This window comes from Cydia splendana, chromosome 2 (genome assembly GCF_910591565.1).
Source record: "Cydia splendana chromosome 2, ilCydSple1.2, whole genome shotgun sequence".
Classification (NCBI taxonomy): domain Eukaryota; kingdom Metazoa; phylum Arthropoda; class Insecta; order Lepidoptera; family Tortricidae; genus Cydia; species Cydia splendana.
In genome coordinates this window covers 22,959,187-22,985,198 of record NC_085961.1, presented here as the reverse complement: position 1 = coordinate 22,985,198, position 26,012 = coordinate 22,959,187, and the positions used below count along the sequence as shown (strand labels likewise).

Below are 26,012 nucleotides of genomic sequence, written 5' to 3'. Positions count from 1 at the left end.
GCAAAATCAAAAAGGCAGGTGTACTTGTCTCTACAAGAGTCGCACGTGAGCGCGACTTTAGAAGCACAGTCTACGGTGTGGTCGGTGTAACATCTTACTTGTCGACTAGGGGCCCGCTGTAGTCCTCGGGGAACTTGGGCGAGTGCGGCAGGATGTACTTGTAGAGGCTCTCGTTGAGCACGTAGAGCTGCGTCGTAGACGCGCAGCGCACGTTGAACCACCAGTCGCACGTGAGCGCGGCTTGAGAGAAGATTGTGCCATTGGGGCACAGGAACGACGCCTGCCCGCCGTTCAGGTCGCAATAATGCCACACCTGGAAATATTTAAGTGAAAAAAATATTAAATCCAGCATAGTCGAGCACATGTTGTAAATTCGACGTACCTAATATCTCTAGGTACTACCTAGTACAGTCAGCAGCAAAAATTGCTAAGCGGGCGAGGTCAAGATCATTTTGAACACCTCGCCCACTTAGCAACAAGAAAATTTTACTACCTTATTATTAAATATTACTAGCCTATATGGTGTCCCACTGCTGGGCAAAGGCCCCTCGATCGCCATCCGTCTCGGTTTTACTATATTATATAACTTATTATTCAACATTAGGTATCATCAAGTCAGCTATCCGCAATTTAAAGAATATGAGTAGGTACACTTTACTTAATGGCTTTAATTTTCAACACTGACAGTCTACTTTTTCATTGAATTTTATGGCCAATTTTCCGGTGATATAAGCTAAATAAATTAATAAGTTACAGCTGTTTGAAGTAATAAACGAGCCCTCACAATTAAATTCGTTTCTTCGTTTAGCGATTTTATGCGTTACGATACTTGCCAACATCGTTTTCGAATCTTGCGGTGCTGTATTTATCAAATGCGCAACAGATAACATATTGAGCATGTCGAATATACCGTAAAAGTATAAAATTTTGCCTTTTAACATAACTTTGCCCACCGCGTTACAGTTCAGTAAAAGCGAAATAACTTAAAAGTAGGTAGTTACAGATACACTTTCTGAAAAAGTCATTGGGTCCGGAAGAAGCCATTGTGGATCAGCATTTCGCAATCGTAGGCGTTGCCGGGGATGCCGGTGAGCTCGGAGTAGTGCACATCTATGGGGTCCAATATTTTTTAGCCATCTTTGAACTGACTACAGGTAAACAAAAGTTCCAACTTGCCTGGCAGCGAGTCTCCGGGTCCGCGAAGAAGCCCTTGTAGCGCTGCGTCTTACAGTTGAAGGCGGTGGCGGGGATGACGGTTAGCACGGGGTAGTCCACTCCCGGCCGGCCTGGCGTACCGCCCTCGTCGTCCGAATGCGGTCGTAGCGGGAACGACTGGGAACTCGTCACCTCTCCCCGATAATCTGAAATTAGCGACAAGATTATTTGTGATTTCTAGGTAGATATCTGTAGGTCTCTACAATAATAATTCAAACAAATTAGAACGAGTAGAAGTTTTGCATACCTACCTATAAAACTTTTATTCTGTCTATTTTCTTTGTTTAACAATGTTTAGCAACGAAATCTAGTACATGGGGCATTTCACGTCAAGCGGGCAGCGAAAAAAGGGTAACGATCCGGATTTTGTTTATAACTGGGTTAATTGAACATGTATGTGATCTAAAAAAAATGGCATCTTTACTTTTTTTATTTATTGCTTGGTTACGATTATATACGACTTTAAAAAAAATACAAAATCTGAGTAATGGATTTTTCAAATGTCGTGGATGCAAATCATCAAATGCATTTTAAAATAACTTAATGGTGTTTTATATAGAATAATAATGGTATTTCTTGAAAATGAAAAAAAAAGTTAATTTTTTTTTTTTTCATATAGTAAACTGGAAGTTTATATTTAAAAACATTTTTTTTCTAACTTCGCATTTTTTCATTTTTTTTATTTTAGTATAAAAATGTAGTTTATAACCTGGAAATGTTATGTAAAAAAAATTATAGTTGTATCTTGAAATTCGTAGAAGACATGTGATCAAAGTATGAAGGTACTGCGCTAGGTTACGCGTCTCTCCGTACGGAAATGTTGCTTAATATGGCAGTCTAAATGGCAAACATAGGCAAACACTGCAATATGTTATAAGTATTTTAATGAAAAACACTTCTTGTTTACTTTTGTGATACGAAAATAAAATGAGAAGCAATATTTTATCTCCATGTACATGCTGACTGTACATAATTAAATAAACAAATCTCTTATTAAATAATTGGTACCAGTAAGTTATCACCTCATATCGACGTTATATGCTAGAAAGAGATAGATAGTGACGCTATGCAAGCGTCATTCGATATTTGAATTTCCGTTACCTCTTAGTGTCACTTAGGCCGCTACCGCGTTGTGTTCTGTTTTCTGCAATTAGTCGTATTATTAGTCGCAATAATATTCAATATTTGAATACTATGAATTATTACGGTGATCGATGTTATAATCCTTTTAAATTAACATCTCACCCGAGAACTAAAATTGTGAGAAAAATTTCTACAAGTTTAGCTGAGAAGTGGGGATTGTCAGCATTTGTTTACGTGTGCACGTCCTGCAGAATACGACTTTCTAAGGAAATATCGCCGGAAAACAATCCCGATATTGTGCAGTCGCAGTCGTCTCAAGGTAGCCAGATATCAACTGATTGTTCACAGCACCAAGAAAGTGATTCATTTGTTCCGGAAGACGAATGTCGTAAAACTGTTTCTACTCAAACAGACATAGCTATAGCAGATGAGGAAATTCTGTGTCAGCTGAAACAGAAATACAATGAGCCGTCTACATCTGCGTCTAAGAAAATGCTAATACTTACTATTGCTCCAAAGTCTTGGAGTGAAAGCAAACTCGCAGAAGAATTTGGGACATCGCGACGACAAGCTAAAAAGGCTAAGGAACTTGTGGATCAATTTGGCGTTTTGGCATCACCCAATTCCCGTAGTGGCCGTAAGCTACCGGTCGAAACAGAAGAGTTAGTCAGAGCATTTTATCTTCGTGAAGATATTAGCAGAGTTATGCCTGGAAAAAAAGATTTTGTATCTGTCAAAACGCACGACGGCAGAACACACTTGCAGAAACAACTTTTGATGTGCAACATTAATGAGTTGTATCAACAGTTTAAAAATGAGTATCCTGACATTAAGGTAGGCTTAACTAAGTTTTACACACTCAGGCCGAAACAGTGTGTCCTTGCTGGCGATTCCGGAACCCACGTTGTGTGTGTGTGTACATATCACCAGAATGTTAAACTTATGCTCAATGGAGGAAATATAGATTCACTTACTGCAGAAACCAACCACCTTGCTTGTTATAAAGAGTGCCTGCGAAGAATGATGTGCCCTAACCCTACGTCTAAATGTCACTTGATGACATCTAAATCATCCCCAACTGAACGTTGTAACGATTGTCCTGGATTGGATGCGATTCGGGATCACTTAAAAAATGTTTTTGATGACAATAACATCACAAACGTTCAGTATGAACAATGGATGGGAACGGACCGCTTTTCGATAGTCACCCAAGTGCTTCCCGCAGATGACTTTGTGGATAGCTTTTGTAATGCTTTAGATATCCTAAAACCACATGCATATATCGCTGAACAACAAGCACTCTTTTTTAAACAGCTAAAAGAGACAATATCTGAAGGTGAAATCTTAGTCCAATGCGATTTTGCCGAAAATTACAGTTTCGTTATACAAGATTCCGCACAGTCCTTTCATTGGAATAATGATCAGTCAACGCTGCTAACATCGGTATTTTACTACAAAGACCAGAATAAATTACAACACGGAAGCATTGTAATGATATCCGATGATCTAAAGCACGATACAGCTTCATTTTACGCATTTCAGAAAATATTTCACACACATCTCTCAGAAAAAAATATTGCAGTGACAAAAATTATGTATAGCATCGATGGAGCCTCACAACATTTTAAAAACAGATTTAACTTTGTTAATATACATTGTTATAAAGATGACTTTGGCATTGAAGCAGAAATTCATTTTCATGCAACTTCACATGGAAAGGGGCCTTGCGATGGTCTTGGCGGGAACCTGAAAAGACTAGCAACTCGTGCAAGCCTTCAAATGCCAACAAACAGAGCAATAACTACACCTTTGCGTTTATATGAATGGGCGAGAACATCGTTAAAGGAAACAGCAGTATATTATTGTGCCAAGGAAGATATACAGCAACACAGACTGTTCTTGCAACCACGATTTGACAGGGCTATCACCATTCCTGGAACGAAAAAATACCACGCTTTTCTACCGACACCTGAGGGTATAACTATAAAACGGACCAGTTTTACCACAGACTCTAAAGTAGTTAAAATAACCAAATAAATAAAAGATTTTATTACATGCTACTCTCTTGTTTTACTTATTCCAAGTGCCCAATGAAAAAACATAAAAAATATAGAAGTATTATACTTAATTTTAATAATATCGTAATAGTAATAGCCGTTTTGCATACTTATAAACCATATGTTACACTTGATATCACCGCACTACGAAACAACTCAGGAAAACGTGCCGTGACTACCGTGCAGCACCATAGTTTTTTGATCAGTTTCTTTTACGAATTTCAAGATACAACTATAATTTTTTTTACATAACATTTCCAGGTTATAAACTACATTTTTATGCTAAAATAAAAAAAATAAAAAAATGCGAAGTTAGAAAAAAAGGATTTTTTTATATATACTTCCAGTTTACTATATGAAAAAAAAATTAAATTTAACTTTTTTTTTCATTTTCAAGAAATAACATTATTATTCTATATAAAACACCATTAAGTTATTTTAAAATGCATTTGATGATTTGCATCCACGACATTTGAAAAATCCATTACTCAGATTTTGTATTTTTTTTAAAGTCGTATATAATCGTAACCAAGCAATAAATAAAAAAAGTAAAGATGCCATTTTTTTTAGATCACATACATGTTCAATTAACCCAGTTATAAACAAAATCCGGATCGTTACCCTTTTTTCGCTGCCCGCTTGACGTGAAATGCCCCACATACCAGATCTAGATAATTAACATAATAATATAATGTTCATGCCAAGCTTCATGTAATTTATACATGTCGTTTTAAATTCAGAGCGTAACTTCTATTGGTTTTTGGCGACGGGTTCGTGTGAGACTTCTTAATTCAAGTATGCTATGCTAACGCGTATCGATAAGTAAACAAATAATTGTTTTGTAAAATATTAATGTAGAAGTATATACTTACCGTCACTATCGATATGTTGCGAGGGCTGGTTAACAGGCGCTAGATATTGCTCTTCATGGAGGTCCTCTACACTTGCCTCGGGAGCTGGAGTAACTTTTATCACTGGTTTCACTGTCACTTCAATTGCCGCAGGTGCAACGAATGGCTTCGGTGTACTTAATACGGGCACTTCTACTTCATTCTGCTGTGGCATCGCTTTTAATGCGTTAAGCACTTGCAGTAACGTCCTTATTGATGATGCGACATTTTCTCTTGTTATAGGTTTGGGAATAGATTTATTCAATTGCAATGAGTTCAACAGATCTCCTATCGTCATTGTGCTTGCTGGAATAGCAGGGCTAACATGTACAGGTTTGTAAGTGGGTTGTTCAACTATATATTCGTAGTAGTTAGGCCTGTAATCGTTAACTTCAGGAACGGATGTCGTTTCAATTACTTGAACTGGATGCTGTTTCTGACTTTCAAAATGGGGCAGTGGTTGTTCAGGCAAAGTCGTATAAGCTGGAGCTTGCGTAGTCTGAGTGTAACTGACAATAGGTTTAAACCCGCCAAGGATATCGGGCTTTGATATATCGATGCTAGGTCGCTTTTCGTAATAATTCTCCGAGACTATCGATGGTTGTTTCCTCGCGATCTGCTGCTGGACTTCATCTTCATACACATATTGCGGTCTCGGTCTAGGCTTTATATAAACTGGTTCCTTGGATACCATCACAGGCACTGCTATTGGTCTTTTAGGAGCGTCATAAACCTGATCATTTTGCGGTAATACTTTTACTGGAGGAGTTTGGTCGTAAGGCACTAATTTGTACTTAGGCGCGTGGTCTTTTTCCGAAAAATAATACTGTATGTTAACGGGATCGTCATTTTGCTGTAGATTTAAATATGGCTTGTGAGTGGTGGCTACGACAGGAATATTTATAGGTTTGAAGTTGGGTTTCTGAGTTAATCTTCCATAGTCCTGATTTTCTAAATGACTATGCTCAGATATAAATGGATTGTAATTTGATACTTTCGGTGCCTGGTTGTAAGTTACTTCCTTGTAAATTTTAGTCGGATTTGCTGACGCTATATTGTAATGGGTGAGCCTGTTGCCTTGGTATCTAGGTATGTTTCTATAGGTTGAATAAACTATTTTCTTAGGCTCACGATCCGGCAATTGACCAACGGTATTGCCTTCAATTATCTGCGCTTTTTCGACTTCAACGTTTTTGTATGTTTCTGGGGTAGGTGTGACTAAATCATTAGCATAGTAGAAAGTCATGTAAGGTATCAATCTCCTGTACCTCTCGTTTATGGAAAGCTTTGTAGAATTAATTTGATTGATTTTTCTACTTTTAGCGTAATTAGTGGTTGCCGCTGGGGTCATTTCTGAGCGAGGCGTCATTGGTACAAAGCCTTTTTGCATGTCAACCATCATTCCGCCAAACATTTTGACTTCCGGACTGTTTCCATTTGATGACACAGTAATTGATGTAACCATAGACGGTATTACTGAAACAAAAGATACATTCATTTATTTCAGACAACTTTAAGTTTATACATGTGATTAAATTAGAAGAAGAATTTAAATCTCTCATATTTCGGGACCAGAGTTTATAGTCGGGATCGAAATTGTATGCAATTACCTGGATAAGATCCGTTGGATCTTGTTAACTACGACAATTAGGATCCGAATTGCACATCGAGACTAAACTTCGAAATCCACCGAAGGAGGATAAATTACACAAAATGAATACTGTGCAGTTGGTGTGCACAGTGCAGCACAATAGGTAGGCAATAATCTCTGTATAAATATAAATTGGTGCTTATAAAATCTAAAGAACTAAAACTGGAAGAGCGATGTATTTGGACAAGACGGGTTATAGTGAAAAGTGGTACACTGTATTTTTTTTTTATATAAGTATTAAATAAAAATAATGACTGGCCTCGATAAATACTGTTTTCGTTTATCTAGAAACATTTTTGTTTCATATGATAAAGAGCAAATAAGCATACATTTCAATTCAAAAACTCGATGACAGGTTAAGATGCCAATTTTATGAGAATTCCTCCTAAATGTTACATAATTATGAATATACCTAGTCATAATTTGATAAAAACAATTAACGAACCCATATTGTTTAAAGAATGACCTTAACAAAGTTAACGATACGGCTCCAGCATGCGGTTGCCTTGGACTTCACAATAAACGAGTGCTCAAGTACTTAGATTGTATCTGTTTTCACCACGAATATATATAAATCATAATAATTAACAATCACTTAACCTACTTATAAATATGTATATTTCAGAAAACTGGCAATGCCAAGAATATCTGGGGACAACTGCAGCCCCCTGTAAAGTTGAGCAACCAAAAGCTGAGTCGTACCTACCAAACTGTAATCTTCTCAAGAATATCATACGTATAGGTACCTAGTAGGTAAGCACTTCATTATTTGCGTAATTCTCGCGCAATACGATATGTATATCAATGCATACCACTGACATAATTATTATTACAATGTAGCATCATACATATTATTAAACACCTCACTCGTTTTTGGCTGGGGTAACACCTGTTTCGTTCTACTTTGCTCTCGATGAACGCCCGTCTCATCGGTTTCATAATACTTAGTTAATAAAATCAAACTATTAGAACATCAATCATTATCTTCGGTATTCTACTTAACCGTCGAGGTCCCGGTTAAGTAATAAATTTAATCGGTTCAATAACATCGCAACACATTTTACTTTCATGGTCTAAATTCCATCTCTTAATTCGTGGGTGAAGACGCGAGATAAATCTTAAATGTTCGTTAAACAACAGTTATGAAATTGAATGGTACTTGAATCAGCTACGCTTGGACCATAAATACAGTTCTAGTTCTTAATGTATGAGTAGATTCGTTAACTTCACAACTTTCACTCCAAAAGTGTCACAACCACGGACAGTGTCTTAACGTTATAGTAAATAGATTGCAGGAGCACTAGATATGAGCGCCGCGCCGGCGCGCCGCCGCCGCCGACAAAATTTTCGCGCCGCCGCCGCCGACGCTGCGCTATCGGCGTGGCATCGGCGTGACCTTGTTAGATACTACTACTTTCAGAATCAGATCATATATATTTTGTCCAGTTTAGATCTTTAACTGCGCCACTCTGAATAGTTTATAGGCATTCAAAAGGTATTTTAGCTTCATATAACTCAAAAATATCGAGGGTAAATGCAAACTGTCTGCTAAATTTTCGCTCCTGGCCGCCGACCCCATCTCTGCAGAGTTCAACCGTCAGCCTAGCTCACACTTTATTCGCGTTCTATTCTAAGCTGTCTGCTTGCCTGCAGCTCGGCTTATGGCCTCGCATGAGGAGGCGTCGGAATCGGGTCTTCAGTGTTAGGTGGAGCTCGACTTTGGGCATTGTGTTTTGACATAGGTTTTATTGAGCCGATGTTGGTTAATGACATAATGACGGAGCTCGATTTTCCTGGCTCCGGCTCTTTTTTCGACTGTAGACAAAACGTTTCCCTGATATAGACACCCGCTATTTTTTACTTAGCACAAAATACTGGACAAAAGGCCGCACCAAGATTAAGACCGTCTCTGATACCGCGGCATTGCTGCTTATCTACATACCTACATTTTATTATGCGATATAAAACTTTTTTCATGCAAGTTTTCGATAAATTTAACTTGAAATTCAAAAATGCACTTACTTTGTAGCGTGATTATGGCAAAAAACATGTTTTTTCGGTAAAATTTTGGTTTGAATTGCTTTTGTATAAATCAAAAGTGTTTCAAGGCCACGCCGCCGATTCGCCGCCGCCGCCGACCGATTTTGACCGGCGCGCCGCCGCCGGCAAAATGCCTATCGGCGCTCATATCTAAGGAGCACTGTGTTTTATAGCATTATTGTACGGTGCAAAATGGTCGTATACAGATCTTTATCAATCAAATGTATTTTTGCGATAAGTAGGTAATTTTAGCTTAGAGAAGAGAACAGCATGGCTTAAAAATGCATGTCTTGCTTAGATTCTGATAGCTGAACATTTATCTATAATTTTAACCTCGTATGCATAAAAATAATACCTACTTCCATATCCCACTGCCATAGGAAATTTCACCCCCTTTTCAAAAGGGATGATTTCTGTGATAAACCCGGGACTACCTAATCAGTTCAGCGGTTTAAGCGTGAAGAGGTAACAGACAGACAGAGTCACTTTTGCATTTAAAATATTAGTAGGGTCAAGAAAATAATGTGTAATACTTAACTATTTTAACTTTAACTTTCATAACGCGTCAAAAAAATTATTATAAAACTAAATCATGGTCATGAATCATGAAATGCTCTCGTCACAGCAAGCAGCTACGAAATAATGAGTAGGTATTTAGAAAGGCAGGATCGTGTGTCGTACGCGGGTAGGTAAAGCCTTGGAGAAGTGACTGGCTCAGCGAGATCCGCATCCTGGCTACATTGGTTCATATCGGTAATGATTAATCGCAAACCGTTCAATGTAATATTGAATAATTGAATACGAATAATCTATTTAATTAGGCGATATGCTGAAAGCACGGCTCAATATTCCGGAAGCAAATAAATAATAAAGACTTCTATCTACGTCGCTGTGTTTCAATAAATGGGTCATGAAGCCCCGACAGGATGTGGCAGTGCATTGGTAATACCTACAACAGCAACAAGCGAAGGGGTCGCTGAACGCTTCGCTTTTTTTGCTAGCATAATTAATAATTATAAAAATTCAAATCAGACTGTGAGAGAGGTCACTAAATGGAAACCCATAGTAAGAATATGAGAATTGTAAGAATTTAAGACTGATGGTACGATCTATTTAAAAAATAATTGACCTGATTATGATACGTTATGACTAAAGTTCTTTGGTGAATAAATACGAAACAGCAGGGGTCACGCGTTACGCCTTACGCTGTCTCGAGTTTAAGAGCGCTATTACATTTCGGCGTTGAGCGAGTTTAGGTATTTTACGCGCTGCGGCAGGCTGTGCGAGCTCAGTACGCCGATCCCTTCTACCACACTCGCACTACAATGATGGATTAAACATTCTTGATCCTTCGCGAAGCATATTGAAATCAACCATAACAACACTAACTGTACTTAACTTTTTAAAGTTCTAAAACTGTTATTTGGCAAGTACGAAAATACTAAATGCAGTGCAAATGTACATAGGGGCTGTTCATAAATTACGTCATCTATTTTTGACGATTTTTGACCCCCCCCCCCCCCCACCCCTCAATTCATCCAAAAATCAAGCTTCGGATGAATCTGTTTCCTCCTACGTCATGTTACCATCATCCGATGTCCAGACCCCCCCCCCCCCCCCCACTCCTCCCATTTAAAACGACGTAATTTATGAATAGCCCATACTTGTACTTATGAAGGTATATTACTCGAAAGAAATTATAGGTACCTACTCGCTTATTTACATGTTTCGTCATTGCATTTGGTACCTATAGGTTGTAAAGTTTGTATCAACGAGGGTTTAAAAACGAACTGGTACTGAGGATCTGATGATGATTAAGGTGGTCACGGATACCAATCAACCATGTAGTAACATGATTAGGCTCGTTTGATTCGTCTCAACAAGATCTTTGACACTGAAGATACACAGGGTCTGATGATGGAGCTGGAAGGTGGCCACGGGTACCAGTCTATCATGTAACTAAACAACTTCGTGTTTGGGCTCGTTTGATTCGTCTCAACAAGATCTTTGACACAAGACAGTACTCAGGGTCTGATGATGGAGCTGGAAGGTACCATTACCAATCAACCATGCAACTAAACCACATCGTGTTTAGGATCGTTTGATTCGTCTCAACAAGATCTTTGACACTTGGTGATACTCAGAGTCTGATGATGGAGCTGGAAGGTGGTCACCGGTACCAATCAACCATGCAACTAAACCACTTCGTGTTTAGGCTCGTTTTATTCGTTTCAACAAGATCTTTGACACAAGATAGTACTCAAGGTCTGATGTTGGAGCCGGAAGGTGGTCACCGGTACCAATCAACCATGCAACTAAACCATTTCGTGTTTAGGCACGTTTTATTCATCTCAACAAGATCTTTGACACAAGGTAGTACTCAGGGTCTGATGATGGAGCGCGAAGGTGGCGACGGGTACCTGTCTATCATCATCAGCTGTGGTTTGTTGCATGGTTGATTGGTACCGGTGACCACCTTCCGGATCCATCATCAGACCCTCAGTACTACCTTGTGTCAAAGATCTTGTTGCGACAAATCAAACGAGCCCAAACACGAAGTGGTTCAGTTACATGGTAGACTGGTACCCGTGGCCACAGTCCAGCTCCATCATCAGACCCTGAGTACTAACTTGTGTCAAAGATCTTGTTGAGACGAATCAAACGAGCCTAAACACGAAGTGGTTTAGTTGCATGGTTGATTGGTACCCGTGACCACCTTCCGGCTCCAACATCAGACCCTGAGTACTATCTTGTGTCAAAGATCTTATAGAAACGAATAAAACGAGCCTAAACACGAAGTGGTTTAGTGGCATGGTTGATTGGTACCGGTGACCACCTGCCGGCTCCATCATCAGACCCTGAGTACTATCTTGTGTCAAAGATCTTGTTGAGACGAATCAAACGAGCCTAAACACGAAGTGGTTTAGTTGCATGGTTGATTGGTACCGGTGACCACCTTCCGGCTCCATCATCAGACCCTGAGTATTATCTTGTGCCAAAGATCTTGTTGAGACGAATCAAACGAGCCCAAACACGAAGTGGTTTAGTTGCATGGTTGATTGGTACACACGAAGTGGTTTAGTTGCATTGTTGATTGGTACTGGTGACCACCTTCCGGCTCCATCATCAGACCCTGAGTACTATCTTAAGTCAAAGATCTTGTTGAGCCGAATCAAACGAGCCCAAACACGAAGTGGTTTAGTTGCATGGTTGATTGGTACCGGTGACCACCTTCCGGCTCCATCATCAGACCCTGAGTCAAACTATCTTGAGTCAAATAAATACATATAGAATGTCAGGTCGTTTCAAATATTTTTAATCCTGTCCGGTAGTTTATTAAACTGTACCATTATAAATTATAATACTATAAAAACGGTGCTAGGATCAAAGTCTCTCGTTGCGGTTTACACGCACACAGTATAGCGTTTTACACGGCGCCCGCCGCACACAATGATAAAAAACCTCGTCGTCGCCGTTGAAAATGTGCGGAGCCGACCGACACACGTCCTGCCTCTACAAGCTCTGCCGCGGCACTGAGCTGGCGCAGCGCGCGTCATCGGTAATATAGAGTAGTTTTCAAAAAATTGCCAAAAAATTATAGTAGAATTTCATAAACACTAATGTATACCAACAGTATAAGCAAACGTTGCAGATTGCTTGAGTATGAAAATGACTTCGATATTAAGTAGATTTTCGTAGGAATTGACACTTGTTTCGGAGAGAAAATCGAGTTCGTTTTACTTTGATTTTCTCTTTCTCAAAGGTATGTAGGAAAAATATAGTTTGATATGCCTAAAGTACAGGGTATTAGTAATACAAAATAGCCAGGTTTAGCAGAGTAAAATTCTCAACATTTCCAAATAAGAGCTCGCCATTCAGTGCTTCACGGGGTTTTTCGGAAACGACCATCAGAAAAAAAATCATTACTAATTTAATAAGTCCTTTTTCTAATATTTACAACGATATTTATAAAGATAAGAAGACGCTTTTACTGGAACACGTACTCATTGTTTCTAATAATGAGCGCAAAGTCCTGAATTTCGTCGACTAGTATCATCAATTTTGCATTATTTCGACTTTTCTTGTAAGAGCGCTCTTCCTCAAAAAGTGCACAGCGCCGCTAAAGAAGTTTTCACTTCAATAAAATAATTATAATCTATACAAAAACCTGATAGGAGCAAGCGCTGAGGATATAACACCCTCTAGTGAAGTGAATTCATTAGTAATCTCATCAGCGAATAGTAAAGTCATATCTCATTTCAAAAACCAAAAAAAAACTCCACATTAGCTTAATTGTGGTTAATATACGTGACAAGAGCAATTTGCCCTTTACAATAAGGTTATTCACGTAATGGAATTACTTATAGGTCCTTTCGTGCTCCAACGTCATGACAGGCGTAGGAATAACTGCCCCTGCCACACGATTTCAAAGTTCAATTGCTTACTGCCCTCCAAAAGATAATTTGTAGACCGCCAAACGGCCGCAGCCCTCTATTTTATTTGTGTTGCGGTCTAAGATTTGATTGTAACGCATGATCGCATAATAAAACAAAGGTTGCAAATAATTTACTGTCAGCAAGCAAATCAAACCAGTGCTTATAAAATTAACGGTCTGTTTTTTGGAAAAAAAAAATTCTGTCATAAATGAACATAATAATCATGACACACTCTTTGCCGAATGTATTTAGGTAAGGTAAACGTACTGGTGCTCGACGCGGTCCCAGTACATGTCATCTTGAAACTTAAGTCATTGTCAATAGAGGTGACAGCAAGGTGTCATCTATTGGGTATTAGCATGTCGAGCACTAATACGTTTACCTTAGGTACTTTACGTCTCCAAAGTACTTATTGGACTCGTCAAAACAAATCTTTCGACCCTAAACACGATACTTTCACTACCAGCTATCGAGTTGAGTTGGGTATGTAGGTATATCATTTACGAACACCCTACAAACATTAACAACAACAGAACATACATCATGCCTAATATTTATAAGATGCTTTTCTACAATGTGAATATTTATTTTATCAATATTGCTATTTGTAAAATCACTTTTTTATCTAAATTACATATATGTATCTAGTTAACAATTCAATAGTGATCAATGAATACCAAAATATTAAACAATCAACGTAAATTACACTGACATTGCAACGTCACAGTCAACCTTGGGACTGTGAGACTTGTGAGAGCCAATATTTAATTACAACTGCTTAATATTAACCGCCAAAACATGACGGTAGTTAAAGTGTTAAGCTTTTACATACAATCTAGTTTACAGTGCTTGGACTTTATGCATTAATCTTTTTAGGGTTTCGTATTTTAAACATTGCTAGCCTAGCCTAAAAACTAATTGATACAACTTGATAGGTTTTTACATCATTAAACATTGGCAATATTGTATTTCCCCATACCTACCATAACCTAGCCTAATTTATATGCCTAATTTTTACCAATTGTGCAAGTGATAGGAAGGTTGGAGGAATTTTTAATTTTGTTGTCTAGGCACTGATTATTATACTTCTACTCACTGCCCTGCTTATTGTAGGTGCAGTACTTGCATGAAAATCATCGTTTAAATAAAGAACTTATTCAAAGAGAACAAGATAATCAATTGCATGACTTTTCAACTGCGATTACTGCATATGTTGCTAGCACGGCCTAGTAACTAGGTACTTATTATTAGGTGCCTACTGAAACTTCGTCTTGTGAATGGCGGAATTGAGAGCATTTACTTCTCGCTGATTTGGTGCGGACAAGGTCAATATTACTTTGTTTTTATAAAACAAAAATATTCGAGCCGGCCAGTTATAGGTACCACACCTACTTACGTTTCTTATTTTAGCAATATGTATGTACTACCTAAGTACTTACTTCCGTGATTGGTCTGCTGGAATGTCAACCAACCAAGAGCAGTTTTTAATCAGTTTTAATCACATACACAATGTAGTTTTAACGTTTAATCCTAGATCCTAAATTGTCAAATCAAATCAGGTTTCAGTGAAAGAGTTCCATACATAATTGCACACCTATTTTGTACCTGACTGCGGGACGAGTTATTATGCTACTAAGCAGTCTATGTAAGGATGACTGAATGTTGGCGGGTGGTAACTGGTAACTTAGAGTCGTATGTTCCACCATGTGTTCTCAAGACTGCCAAGCGCTTCGATTTTGATGGCATTCAATTCAACCCACTCTCAAATCAAAGAACTTTTACGGAACAATCCAACACTAGTTTTTACTGTTATTAGTGTCCCGTAGCCAACTTTTTAGAAACCCTTAACCTTAATTCAATTTTGTCTTGCTCCTGCAAGTAGGTAAATACAATGGTCCGTGATGAACAAAACTAAGGGTTGGATGTATAGTTAATTTGCAAAAGATAAATCTTTCTTTATACATTATATATTGACTATATTGTTTAGTTATTGTTTCTAAACGCGCAACTCATTTTTAATCTTACAGTAGGTACAATCAGACGTTTTAATTTAATGTGGCACATTCAAGCAGTGGCGGATTTGCAGTCTTTGTAGCCCTAGGCCCTAGGCCCTGTAGCCGCCCCTTTCTCGGCACTCATCATAGTGACTACATTTCGAGTTATTTCTTGTTATCTCTTCTTCCTCGCGTTATCCCGGCATTTTGCCACGGCTCATGGGAGCCTGGGGTCCGCTTGACAACTAATCCCAAGAATAGACGTAGGCACTAATTTTTACTACGAAAGCTACTGCCATCTGACCTTCCAACCCAGAGGGGAAATTAGGCCTTATTGGGATTAGTCCGGTTTCCCCACGATGTTTTCCTTCATCGAAAAGCGACTGGTAAATGTCAAATGATATTTCGTACATAAGTTCCGAAAAATTCATTGGTACCTACGGGTTTGAACCCGCGACCTTCGGATTGCAGGTCGCACGCTCTTACCGCTAGGCCACCAGCGCTTGAGTTATTTCTTGTTGTCATCAGCGAATTTTAAGTCACAATTTGCCGCCCCTAATATCTTCCCGCCCTAGGCCCGGGCCTACTTGGCCTTAGGGTAAATCCGCCACTGCATTCAAGTAGTGTTTGTGAGTGTTTGCTATTTGAAGTTAATTCACCTCACCCAATGGTGGAAAACGAGGTCAATCCGGCCAATCGTAAAGTTAGTGTTGGTGATTTTGATTGTCTGAAGAATACCTAGGTACTAGTTAAGACCGTTCAGAGATTTTGACAAGACCTGTAAAATTTACATTTTAATTTAAGCCAAAAATAAAACAAAAATGTACTATGATAATAACCCTCTATACACTCTATTCTCTTTGGTAACAACCATTGATTCAAGTACTTCCATACCGCATTCGGTACTATGATATAACAACAAAAAAGTGTCTGCAATTAACCCAGAATTGGGTCATTTGAACAATGCGAGAATGTCATCTCGAGATAAGGCCAGTAATTTTATTCGCAGCGTCATCTTAATAAACGCATCGTTTCCCGCCAACTAGTGTAAGAGTGATCTCAAGACTTTAAAGGTTCTTGCGTAGTCAGTGGTCAGACTTGGAGTGGTTTGCTAGAAGAGCACTCGGGCAGTGATGGGAATCTAAGAACACGGCAAGTTCCGCAGCGCGGCGACGCACGCGCGCGCTCGTTCAGCGGACCGTGCACAATGCTCACGCGCCTCACAACTTATGGGGTCTGTAGGGCTACCGCCAATACCGAAAATCGTCAATTGCGGGCATTTTTCTCTGTCACTCTAATTACGCCTTCATTGGAGTAAAAGAGTAAGATCCCCGCAATTTGCGAATTTCGGTTTTCGCGGTAGCCCCTCTGCGCGCACGCGCTACTCTGATCCCATCAATTCGTGACCTGGGACTGGGAATTAATGTCTCCATTGCAATGACTATATAGTAGGAATCACTACCTACCTACATTTAATTGAAACCATTTTGCTCAAAAAGGCATAGTATGTATTGCATTGCATATAACATCAAGAGCAATGTAATTCAATTATATAAGGAATTTTCCATACAAAGCAACTCGAGTAAACCCTAGATTAGATCTGTAAATTCATATCATTAAATCTTTAAGTTTTTAACATCACTGTTAGAAATTTATTTTTACTGGGAGACTAAGTACTTAGTAAAAATAAATTTTTAAGCTATAGTTCGTTTTTTTTAGCATTAGAAAGAACTTGAAAGAAGGTAAGCGATCTTGACATGTCTTTTAATTGAAAAACGCTTTTTAAAAATCAGTAACTATTACTTATGAAAGCAGAAGAATATAAATGATCGTATATATTCGATTCATAATTATTACATATTTGCCGTAACATATTTTTAATATGTGTTTATCAATTAAAAGACACATCAAGATTGTTTACCTTATTTCTAATGCTAAAAAAAACGAACTATAATTAGAACCTACAAATCCATTTATATATCTAAGTAACGTAGTGAAATAGGTATGTATACCTACTGACTGATATAATAGCAATTGCAAAAAGGTTTTAAAGAAAAACCGGTCAAGTGTGAGTCCAAGGGTTCCGTACATTACCCAATTTTTAACAATGTATTATATATGTGAAACGCGAGTGAATTGCCAAAAACCCGTAGGGGTCGGATCAAAAACTAAGTAATTAGTCCGACCCACGCTTGACTGCACATTTCTAACAGGTTTCCCTGTCATCTCTAGGTAAAGAACTATTTTGTATATTTTTAAAGAAATTTTAGACCCAGTAGTTTCGGAGGTAAAGGGGATGGTCATTTTTGGCTATTTTCTTAAATACCTTCGAAACTATTTAGTTAAAATAAAAGTTAACAAAAAAAATATATTTGAGATTCTCAAAATGAGTTCTTTAATTTGATATGTAACACGATATAGTTTAAAAAACATTATTTTTTAATTTTCTCATTTACCCCCCCCCAAAAGTGGCCTCCATGTTTAAAATTTATTTGTTTACGTATGATGTCCGTTTTTGGGTCACGAATTTACATATGTGTACCAAATATCAACTTAATTGGTCCAGTACATTTTTAGAAAACGGGCTGTGACAGACGGACAGACAGACAGACGCACGAGTGAATAAGGGTTCCGTTTTTTACCTTTTGAGGTACGGTACCCTAAAAATTAGAATATTATGAATGTTATGAATGTTATGATATATATGTTTATGCATGTAATATGTTTTATAGTTATTAAATAAAAAATATAGGTATTTTGGTGATTGATTACTACTGATTACATATTTCAAACGGATGTTCAGTATCCGGTCAGTTGCCAAATTAAGCATGTAATTGGGAAATTAACAATAATGTGCGGTTCTGTAAAACTACGTTACTGATGAACCTACCGCATTCTTAAACGAGTCTCCTCATTCGTACAAAGTAAAACTATACATTATTGGTACAAATCATCATATATATAAAATTGAAAAACCAGAACGGGATAAAAAACGAGGGAAGAAGCGAGATGGCGCCTTACAAATTTCTAAAAAAGATTTTGACACGTTTCTCAAATACGACGCACGTATGATAAGAAAAAACTGTTCTAATCTATTATCTAAGTATGAGAATATAACTAGAGCATAAAAACTATCGCTTTCGATGCGTATTTAATTTACAATAAGCAAAAGAAATTTTCATAACATTCTTCATTTTACGACTATCGGCTATTTTCGGAAACTCTCGGTTGATTTCGTTTCGAACTTCAAATAACCAAAATTATGTTTGTTATGTTGGTATGCAGTGATTTCGGCCTTTTTTACTCGAAGTAAAATAAAAAGTGCTGTCAACCTCAACCTTTTACCTTAGTTTATGCCCATACGAGTGACATGCCATATAATGACTGATAATGACTTATCAATATCAATAGTAATTTGTATTTTGTTGTATTAAATTTCTTTTTGAGTAATGATATTCAGATTTACTTTCACAGCTTCGGCAAACAAATTCGTCCGGGGACCGGGCTGCCGAGATGGGCCAAAAATACAAAGTTGATAGCAAGTTATAATGTAGGTAGATAAAATTTAAGTGCATGTTCAGATATTTTTGAGCGAAACGACCTGGTGAAAATAAGCAAACGTACAGTCAGCAGTCGGCCAAATATCGTAATATAACTCTGTTGCTATAGAAATAAGGATGTGTTCCGATATACTGGCGGAATACTGAGAGACAAAAGTGGCTAAGCTTACATTGGCTCGGACATTTAGAGAGAATGGGAGAGGATCGTGCCGTGACGAGAGCGTACTTGGGACAACGAAATGGGAGACGCCCAATTGGACGTCATAGGTACCTACCGCTGGAACGACGTAGTTGCTCGAGATCTGCTTATCCTCGGCCATGGGGACAGGCGAGAGCTATCGCAAGACCGAGAAAAATGGTGTGTTTTGTTTTGTCTTTTCTCGGAGGCCAGGATTCACATAACCGTAGTAAGTAATGTTAGTATTCAGAAAGGGAAATGGGGAGTACGTACGTTTGTACCAAAAGGCGATTTATGGGCGGTGGTCGTACATATTCGTCTTAAGGCGGAAATTAATCTAATGAACGTTTTTGCAATTAGGCTTATAAAAATAAATAATAATTTTATGTTGAAACGAGTTTTAAATAAATAACTACGTAGATGAAAAAGTATAATTTTGCCTTTTATCAAATCACATAATTTTTTTCAGATATTTTGCGTATTAAGTTATCCAAATAACGGGTACAAATAAGAAATCCCTATCACCGTTATGAACCCTGGCAGGGTTGACACACTCTTTATTTCATTTACGCGAGCGGAGCCGCGGGCCCGTCTAGTATAATTATAATTATGTACCTATTGACCCACTTTATTGAGACTCTGCTCATGCTACCATGTCTAATGGCATGAAGTGGATGACTTAGAATAAAATACACAAATTTTATTATAATGATTTCTAACGAAATACAATGTATTCAAATGCTTTAAATATATCCATTTATTTTACAACCAAACACTATTATTCTATGTAGGTATACCTACTTAGTCGGTGAAAGTGTTCTGACGCCGGTCATAGCTCTTGACCGCTAGATCACATACAAATACTACAAATAAATGCAAATTATTGATTATCACAAAACAGGTTATCGATAGACTACAACCGAGCCTAAACATTATAAATCAACAAATTATTCATATCCATTTAGAAATTTTACATCGCTAGCAATCCTTTTGAACATTATAAATATTTAGCATCATTCTAAAAGTGGAAACACCCAAACTGAGAAAGTGTGTTTGCTTTGCCTACACTACATGGCCTACAGTGAAAGCGAAACGCGACCAAGTGCTGGAGTCCGACGGCAAAACTTATTACATAAACCATCGCATTTAACGATTAGATGATATTACGCGCTGTTTGACGGTGTGAAGTCACTGACCAACGCAACTTGCATACTTACCTACCTGCCTCGATACTACTTCACGATTTTGATGGCATATTATTGCGTATGTTATTTGTAGAGACAGTTACTGTAACATATTATTGTAAACTATTTTGTATCCATACCTTCCTACATTTCATAATGACTAGGGATGTAGTAAGTGTAGGTACCTACTGTAGAATAAAAAAAAACATGGAAATTTGACCTTTCTTCAGATTAATGTGTTTGATATAATTATAAGTACGGTAGAGCTCATTTTGGTCTACCTATGTATATTAATATGAAATAATCATGTTTTACTTATGCCTGGTTCCTGTCCTGATAGAGATCGTCTATGAAGGTAGCGTTTTTATCGTGTCATTGTAACCATCATCGTGTTTAACAAGCATTTAAGCGCGAGAGTGACTCGGGCCACGATAAAAGCCCACTTTATAAGTAGGTAATAATTACATATAAGTCGGTTTTATCCGATGTACTCGTACCTAAGTGTTAACGTTAAATCTATTGAAAGATAGTAGCGTCTGACTACGCAATCACATAGTTCGCCTGCCTTGCGTTTTGTTCGTACATATATTTACGTCTAAGATACCTCGAATAAAAACGACATTTTATTAGCTCATAAAATTCAAAATCAATAGTCACATTGCTTGGCATTCCGCTGGGTAGCTTGTGATAAAATTCTCCGTGACTGAAATTTTACTTAGGTAATGTTACGAAGCCCAAGAATAAATACCTGTCTATAACTTATCTACACTAAATGTATTTTTTATTAAGTTTACTTACTTATTCAAGTAACTAACATAATATTCTCCATCTCTTAATCTGTTCGCCGTCATTGACTTGATATAAAGTCAGTACATTTCATGCCCCACTGGTAGTCTGCGTATAATTTTTCACATGGCGTTGATGAGACTTTATATTACTTCAAAGGCGAAAAGGTTAAATACCTAAACCTAGGTAGTAGGTACCTAAATATCTGAACTCATGTGCACGCCAAACAAACATAGGTCTACTATACCTAGTACTTGTACTGTACTGAACTAAGCAGGTGGTCCCAGGGTTTGAATTTCAACAAAGCCTGGTCTCCGTCCCTTTTTAGGACAAACTTCATTAATTTCGTTTTCATAATTTAGGTACCTAGCCGTGAATAGCTATGCCCATATTGTTTATTATAAGTAGGTACGATATGAAAATAAAGTACCACACTTGCACCTATTGCCCATTATTCGGCAGTAGTTAATTATAGGGTGTCGAAATATCTGGTACCTGTTATACTCGTAATTAATGTTTCTCGCATTTCTATCAATACATTGCAATCGCCGGTACATTATTTGTATTCTCATGTGATCGAACGTTTACGTTATTGCAACGTAATGATATGGTCCAAATGAACCAGGTCAAGGCGATATACATTACCATCTTCAATGAATGATCTCAATTTCGTTGGGGTATTCCATGAGACAGCAGAACAATGATATGTATATTGCATATCTCGCATATCTACGCTGTAGCGTTTAAAACAGTATAAAGCTGGCTGTGGTAAGGTAAGGGCAGGCCTCCGTCACACGCTCAAGGCCACGCGCTGTATGCCTACCGCTCGGCGTATCGTCGACGATACAACCGACAGAGGGCCGCCGAACGCCCGCCTCAGCGGCCGCATCGCATTGCACCGCGCGTTTCCCGCGCTTATTATTCAGTACCACCACGAAAATTCAGAAACCACGTAATTATTGTGCAGTAGATGGGTGAAAAAGTCATAAAAACAAAGGAAAAAGCCTATAATAAAAATTCATCTTTTTATGGCGGGCTAAAGGTCCCACCTGAAAGTTTAATAATTATATTGAAGGGTTAGAAAAAGTATTTTTAAATAATTTTGAGGACGTAATAATTAATCGGCCTGGTAGCACCGTATTACAACTTTTAAAAACCGTTGATTGACCGTTGCTTTGCTCCTGAATATTTATTAAAATTATTTACGCGATTTAGGATATTTTCAACTACTTATAAAATTTTAATAACAGAGAATTCCGAGAAGTGAAAAAATTATAAATCATTATATTAAAACTAAAACATATTTGATTCGCAACATTCGTTTTATTACAATAATCATCATAGGTAAGGTAGCTACAACCCTAGCGCATTCTTACGATGACGCGTTGGCACGTGACTCGAACGGCGGGCAACACAGTCTCGACTCTTTGTGCGCGTAATTATGGTACATTTCTTCTTGTCCTGAGTAGCAGGTACGAGTATTATTATTAAGGTTCTGTAGGCTATTATAGCGTAGGTATTTTTGGTTTTGTTTGGGAATGAGGTATCTGTTACGTAGTAACTATTTATTAATCTGTGGTAAGGGCAACCTTATCAGATCTTTGCACACTCTAGTCGGCTCCTTTTTTAGACGCTGACCAAACCCACCTATTAATTTATACACGAAAGCGACCTTATGCGAGGCTTTTAATTGTAAAAATGGAGGTCCGGCTCCGGCACAATGAACAGATCCCTGTTTCCACATTATTCATCTAGGTTGCCATTGTTGTGAACGCGTGATGAAACCTCCGTTCTTCGAACATACGTCTGTAAGATCACTTACGGCGTCCATTAATAGCTACTGATAGCTATTAATATGCAATATTTAGCTAGCATTCAACTCACTTTATTTACATAACACAATAGTCCATTTGGGGTTCAACCTGCTGACACATAGTAACAACAATCACATATCATAATACCACAATGCAGAAAGATTTGTTTCGGTGGAGCCGAAGCGTGAAATAATCAATTGAGTGAAAGATTCATCATTGTTAATAAGACACGCGGCGCCGCTGAACCGCGAAGCTTTGTTAGAATAAGCAGATAGATATTTAGGTAACTAGCTGTTACATTTGCTTTACATAAACTACGAGAAACTGACTGCAAGGTGCAACTACGAGATATTACATTATGTATAAACAACTAAAAAAATAATGAAGTAAAATGTGGCCTAACTGGAAACATTGACGTCGCCTTAAAAAGATTAACTCAAGTAGGTAAACATTACGTTATTACCGGGACCTTATGTGCGAATCGTGTATTAGGTACATTGTCAGGGTGATGTTATAACTTATGAGACCTAGAATTTTGTTAAATTTGTCTTGTTTATGTACGCACAACATTCACAGCGAGCCTAAAACAAAAATGGCATTTTAAAATACGGAAAACAGCCGCGATCTGTCGCCGGCCGTGGGTGCTGCTGTTGCAATTATCTTCTGGCACGATGTGGGCCAACACGACTTGCCGTTATGGTTTCAGAATTGCCTGCTGTCCGTTTATCCCAGAATCTACATGCTTCGAGCGTTTATGTCTGCAGTTTCTTTATTCTAGTTGTAAAACGACATTTCTAATGCACGTTTTATTATTTTTATACTAGATGAAAACCCGGCTTCGCTCGGGTAAAATAAATAATAATAATAGGTACTCATTTTGAATTGAGTAATTATTTACTTTTAGACTTCAAACCTTCATCATGGCGGTTACATACCTATCTCATCTCAGAAAACTTTAAATCCGTAACATACAGTTATAACTCTAAAAACTTACTATTTCGATATATCTAAAAACAAATATGTAATTAAAAAACCTACACTTTTCTGGTAACAGTTCGGTTCTGTAAGGGTCGCAGTTCTAACCTAACCTAACCCACTTCTGGTTGCAGTTTGGTTCTATAAGGATTACAGCGGGCTCAGCACGATTCCATTTTTATCGACTATCACTATGCGCGTCCCTTTCGCACTTACATACTTGTTAGAACGTGACAGGCATGGTGACAAGGGATAAAAACGCGACCGTGCTAAGCCGCCTGTTCTAACCTGACCCACTGTTCTGATCGCAGATCGGTTCTGTAAAAGCCGCATTTATAACCTAACCCACTATCCAATCTCAAAAGAGGGAACCCTTTTGTACCTACCCTTCATGGCACTAAAATAAAAGTACATATGGAAATTATAACTACGATTTCATTCTTTAATATTAATTAAAGCCTGTCCGTTAAATATTAAATTCGTTTACAAAAAAAATAAACAAAAACTGGATAAGTGCGAGTCGGACTCGCCCACCGAGGGTTCCGTACTTTTTAGTATTTGTTGTTATAGCGGCAACAGAAATACATCATCTGTGAAAATTTCAACAGTCTAGCTATCACGGTTCATAAGATACAGCCTGGTGACATACAGACAGACGGACAGTGGAGTAAACTGAAATAAAGGTTCCGTCACACAGGCGCGTTTTCCGGGCGGGGCGTGAGCGTTTTATATGAAAAAGCGGCGCGTCCCGCCCACGCGCCGCCCGCAAAACGCGCCTGTGTGACGGAGCCTTAAATGTCATATACTAAGAAAAACCGGCCAAGTGCGAGTCGGACTCGCGCACGAAGGGTTCCGTACTTTTTAGTATTTGTTGCTATAGCGGCAACAGAAATACATCATCTGTGAAAATTTCAACTGCCTAGCTACCTATCACGGTTCATGGGATACAGCCTGGTGACAGACAGACAGACGGACAGTGAAGTAAACTGAAATAAATGTCATATATCTACTAAGAAAAACCGGCCAAGTGCGAGTCGGACTCGCGCACGAAAGGTTCCGTACCATTACGCACAAAACGGCAAAAAAATCACGTTTATTGCATGGGAGCCCCACTTTATTTATTTTATTCTGTTTTTAGTATTTGTTGTTATAGCGGCAACAGAAATACAATGTCTGTGAAAATTTCATTTGTCTAGCTATCACGGTTCATGAGATACAACCTGATGACAGACAGACGGACAGAGGAGTCTTAGTAATAGGGTCCCGTTTTTACCCTTCGGGTACGGAACCCTAATAAGAGTGTATAGATTTGTAACCGGTCAGCAATGTGAGTCCCTTGGAGATGCAAAGATCTAGTCTAAAGTCCCACTTACCATCGGCACTAACAGCCTTGTATGCTTGTTTGCCACCAACATGGCATTTTAAAACATATTAATAAAAACTTACTCATTTCATCTGTCATATCCAGTCTAGCATTGGCCCCAGTTAAATATTTATTTAATTTTGTTTTTAGTATTTGTTGTTATAGTGGCAACAGAAATACATCATTTGTGAAAATTTCAACTGTCTAGTTAGGGGCTGTCCATAAATTACGTCATCGATTTTTGACCCCCCCCCCCCTAAAATCATCCAAAAATCATGCTTCGAATGACCCCGTTTCCTCCTACGTCATGCTACCATCATCCGATGTCCAGACTCCCCCTCCCCCCTAATTTGAAATGACGTAATTTATGAATAGCCCCTTATCACGGTTCATGAGATCATGGTGACAGACAGACGTATGGACAGACGGACAGCGGAGTCTTAGTAATAGGGTCCCGTTATTACCCTTTGGGTATGGAACCCTAAAAAGTGACCAAGGCCTCCAGTGCCCCAGGCTGGAATCGAACCAGCGTCCCCTGCTATAGCGGCAGGTGCCTGTGCCATTCAGCCACCGGGCCTCAGCGGCATAGGTCGAATTTTTTCAAGTATATGCACTACTTACTGAAGGCTTATGGTGCCCCCTGAGCCTAAATTAAATATTTTCTGAAAATAATTTGTTTTGTGTTAATAGGACAGTGAAGTCTTAGTCCCGTCCCGTCCCGTTGCCCTCCCCGTCCCGTTCCCCGGGGGTCCCGTTTTTACCCTTTGAGTACAGAACCCTAAAAAT

At 38.4% G+C, this 26,012-nt stretch overlaps 1 protein-coding gene across 1 annotated transcript in view; it reads right to left on the bottom strand.

Moving 5' to 3' along the window:
- Positions 1–26,012, bottom strand: part of LOC134806035 (uncharacterized) — a 47,102-nt gene that overhangs the window by 2,305 nt on the left and 18,785 nt on the right. Inside the window, exons 2-4 of the mRNA XM_063779244.1 lie at positions 5,228–6,721; positions 1,177–1,361; positions 99–313 (exon numbers count right to left, since the gene is read on the bottom strand). Coding sequence (XP_063635314.1) covers positions 99–313; positions 1,177–1,361; positions 5,228–6,721 — 1,894 coding nt within the window. The remainder of the gene's footprint in view (positions 1–98; positions 314–1,176; positions 1,362–5,227; positions 6,722–26,012) is intronic.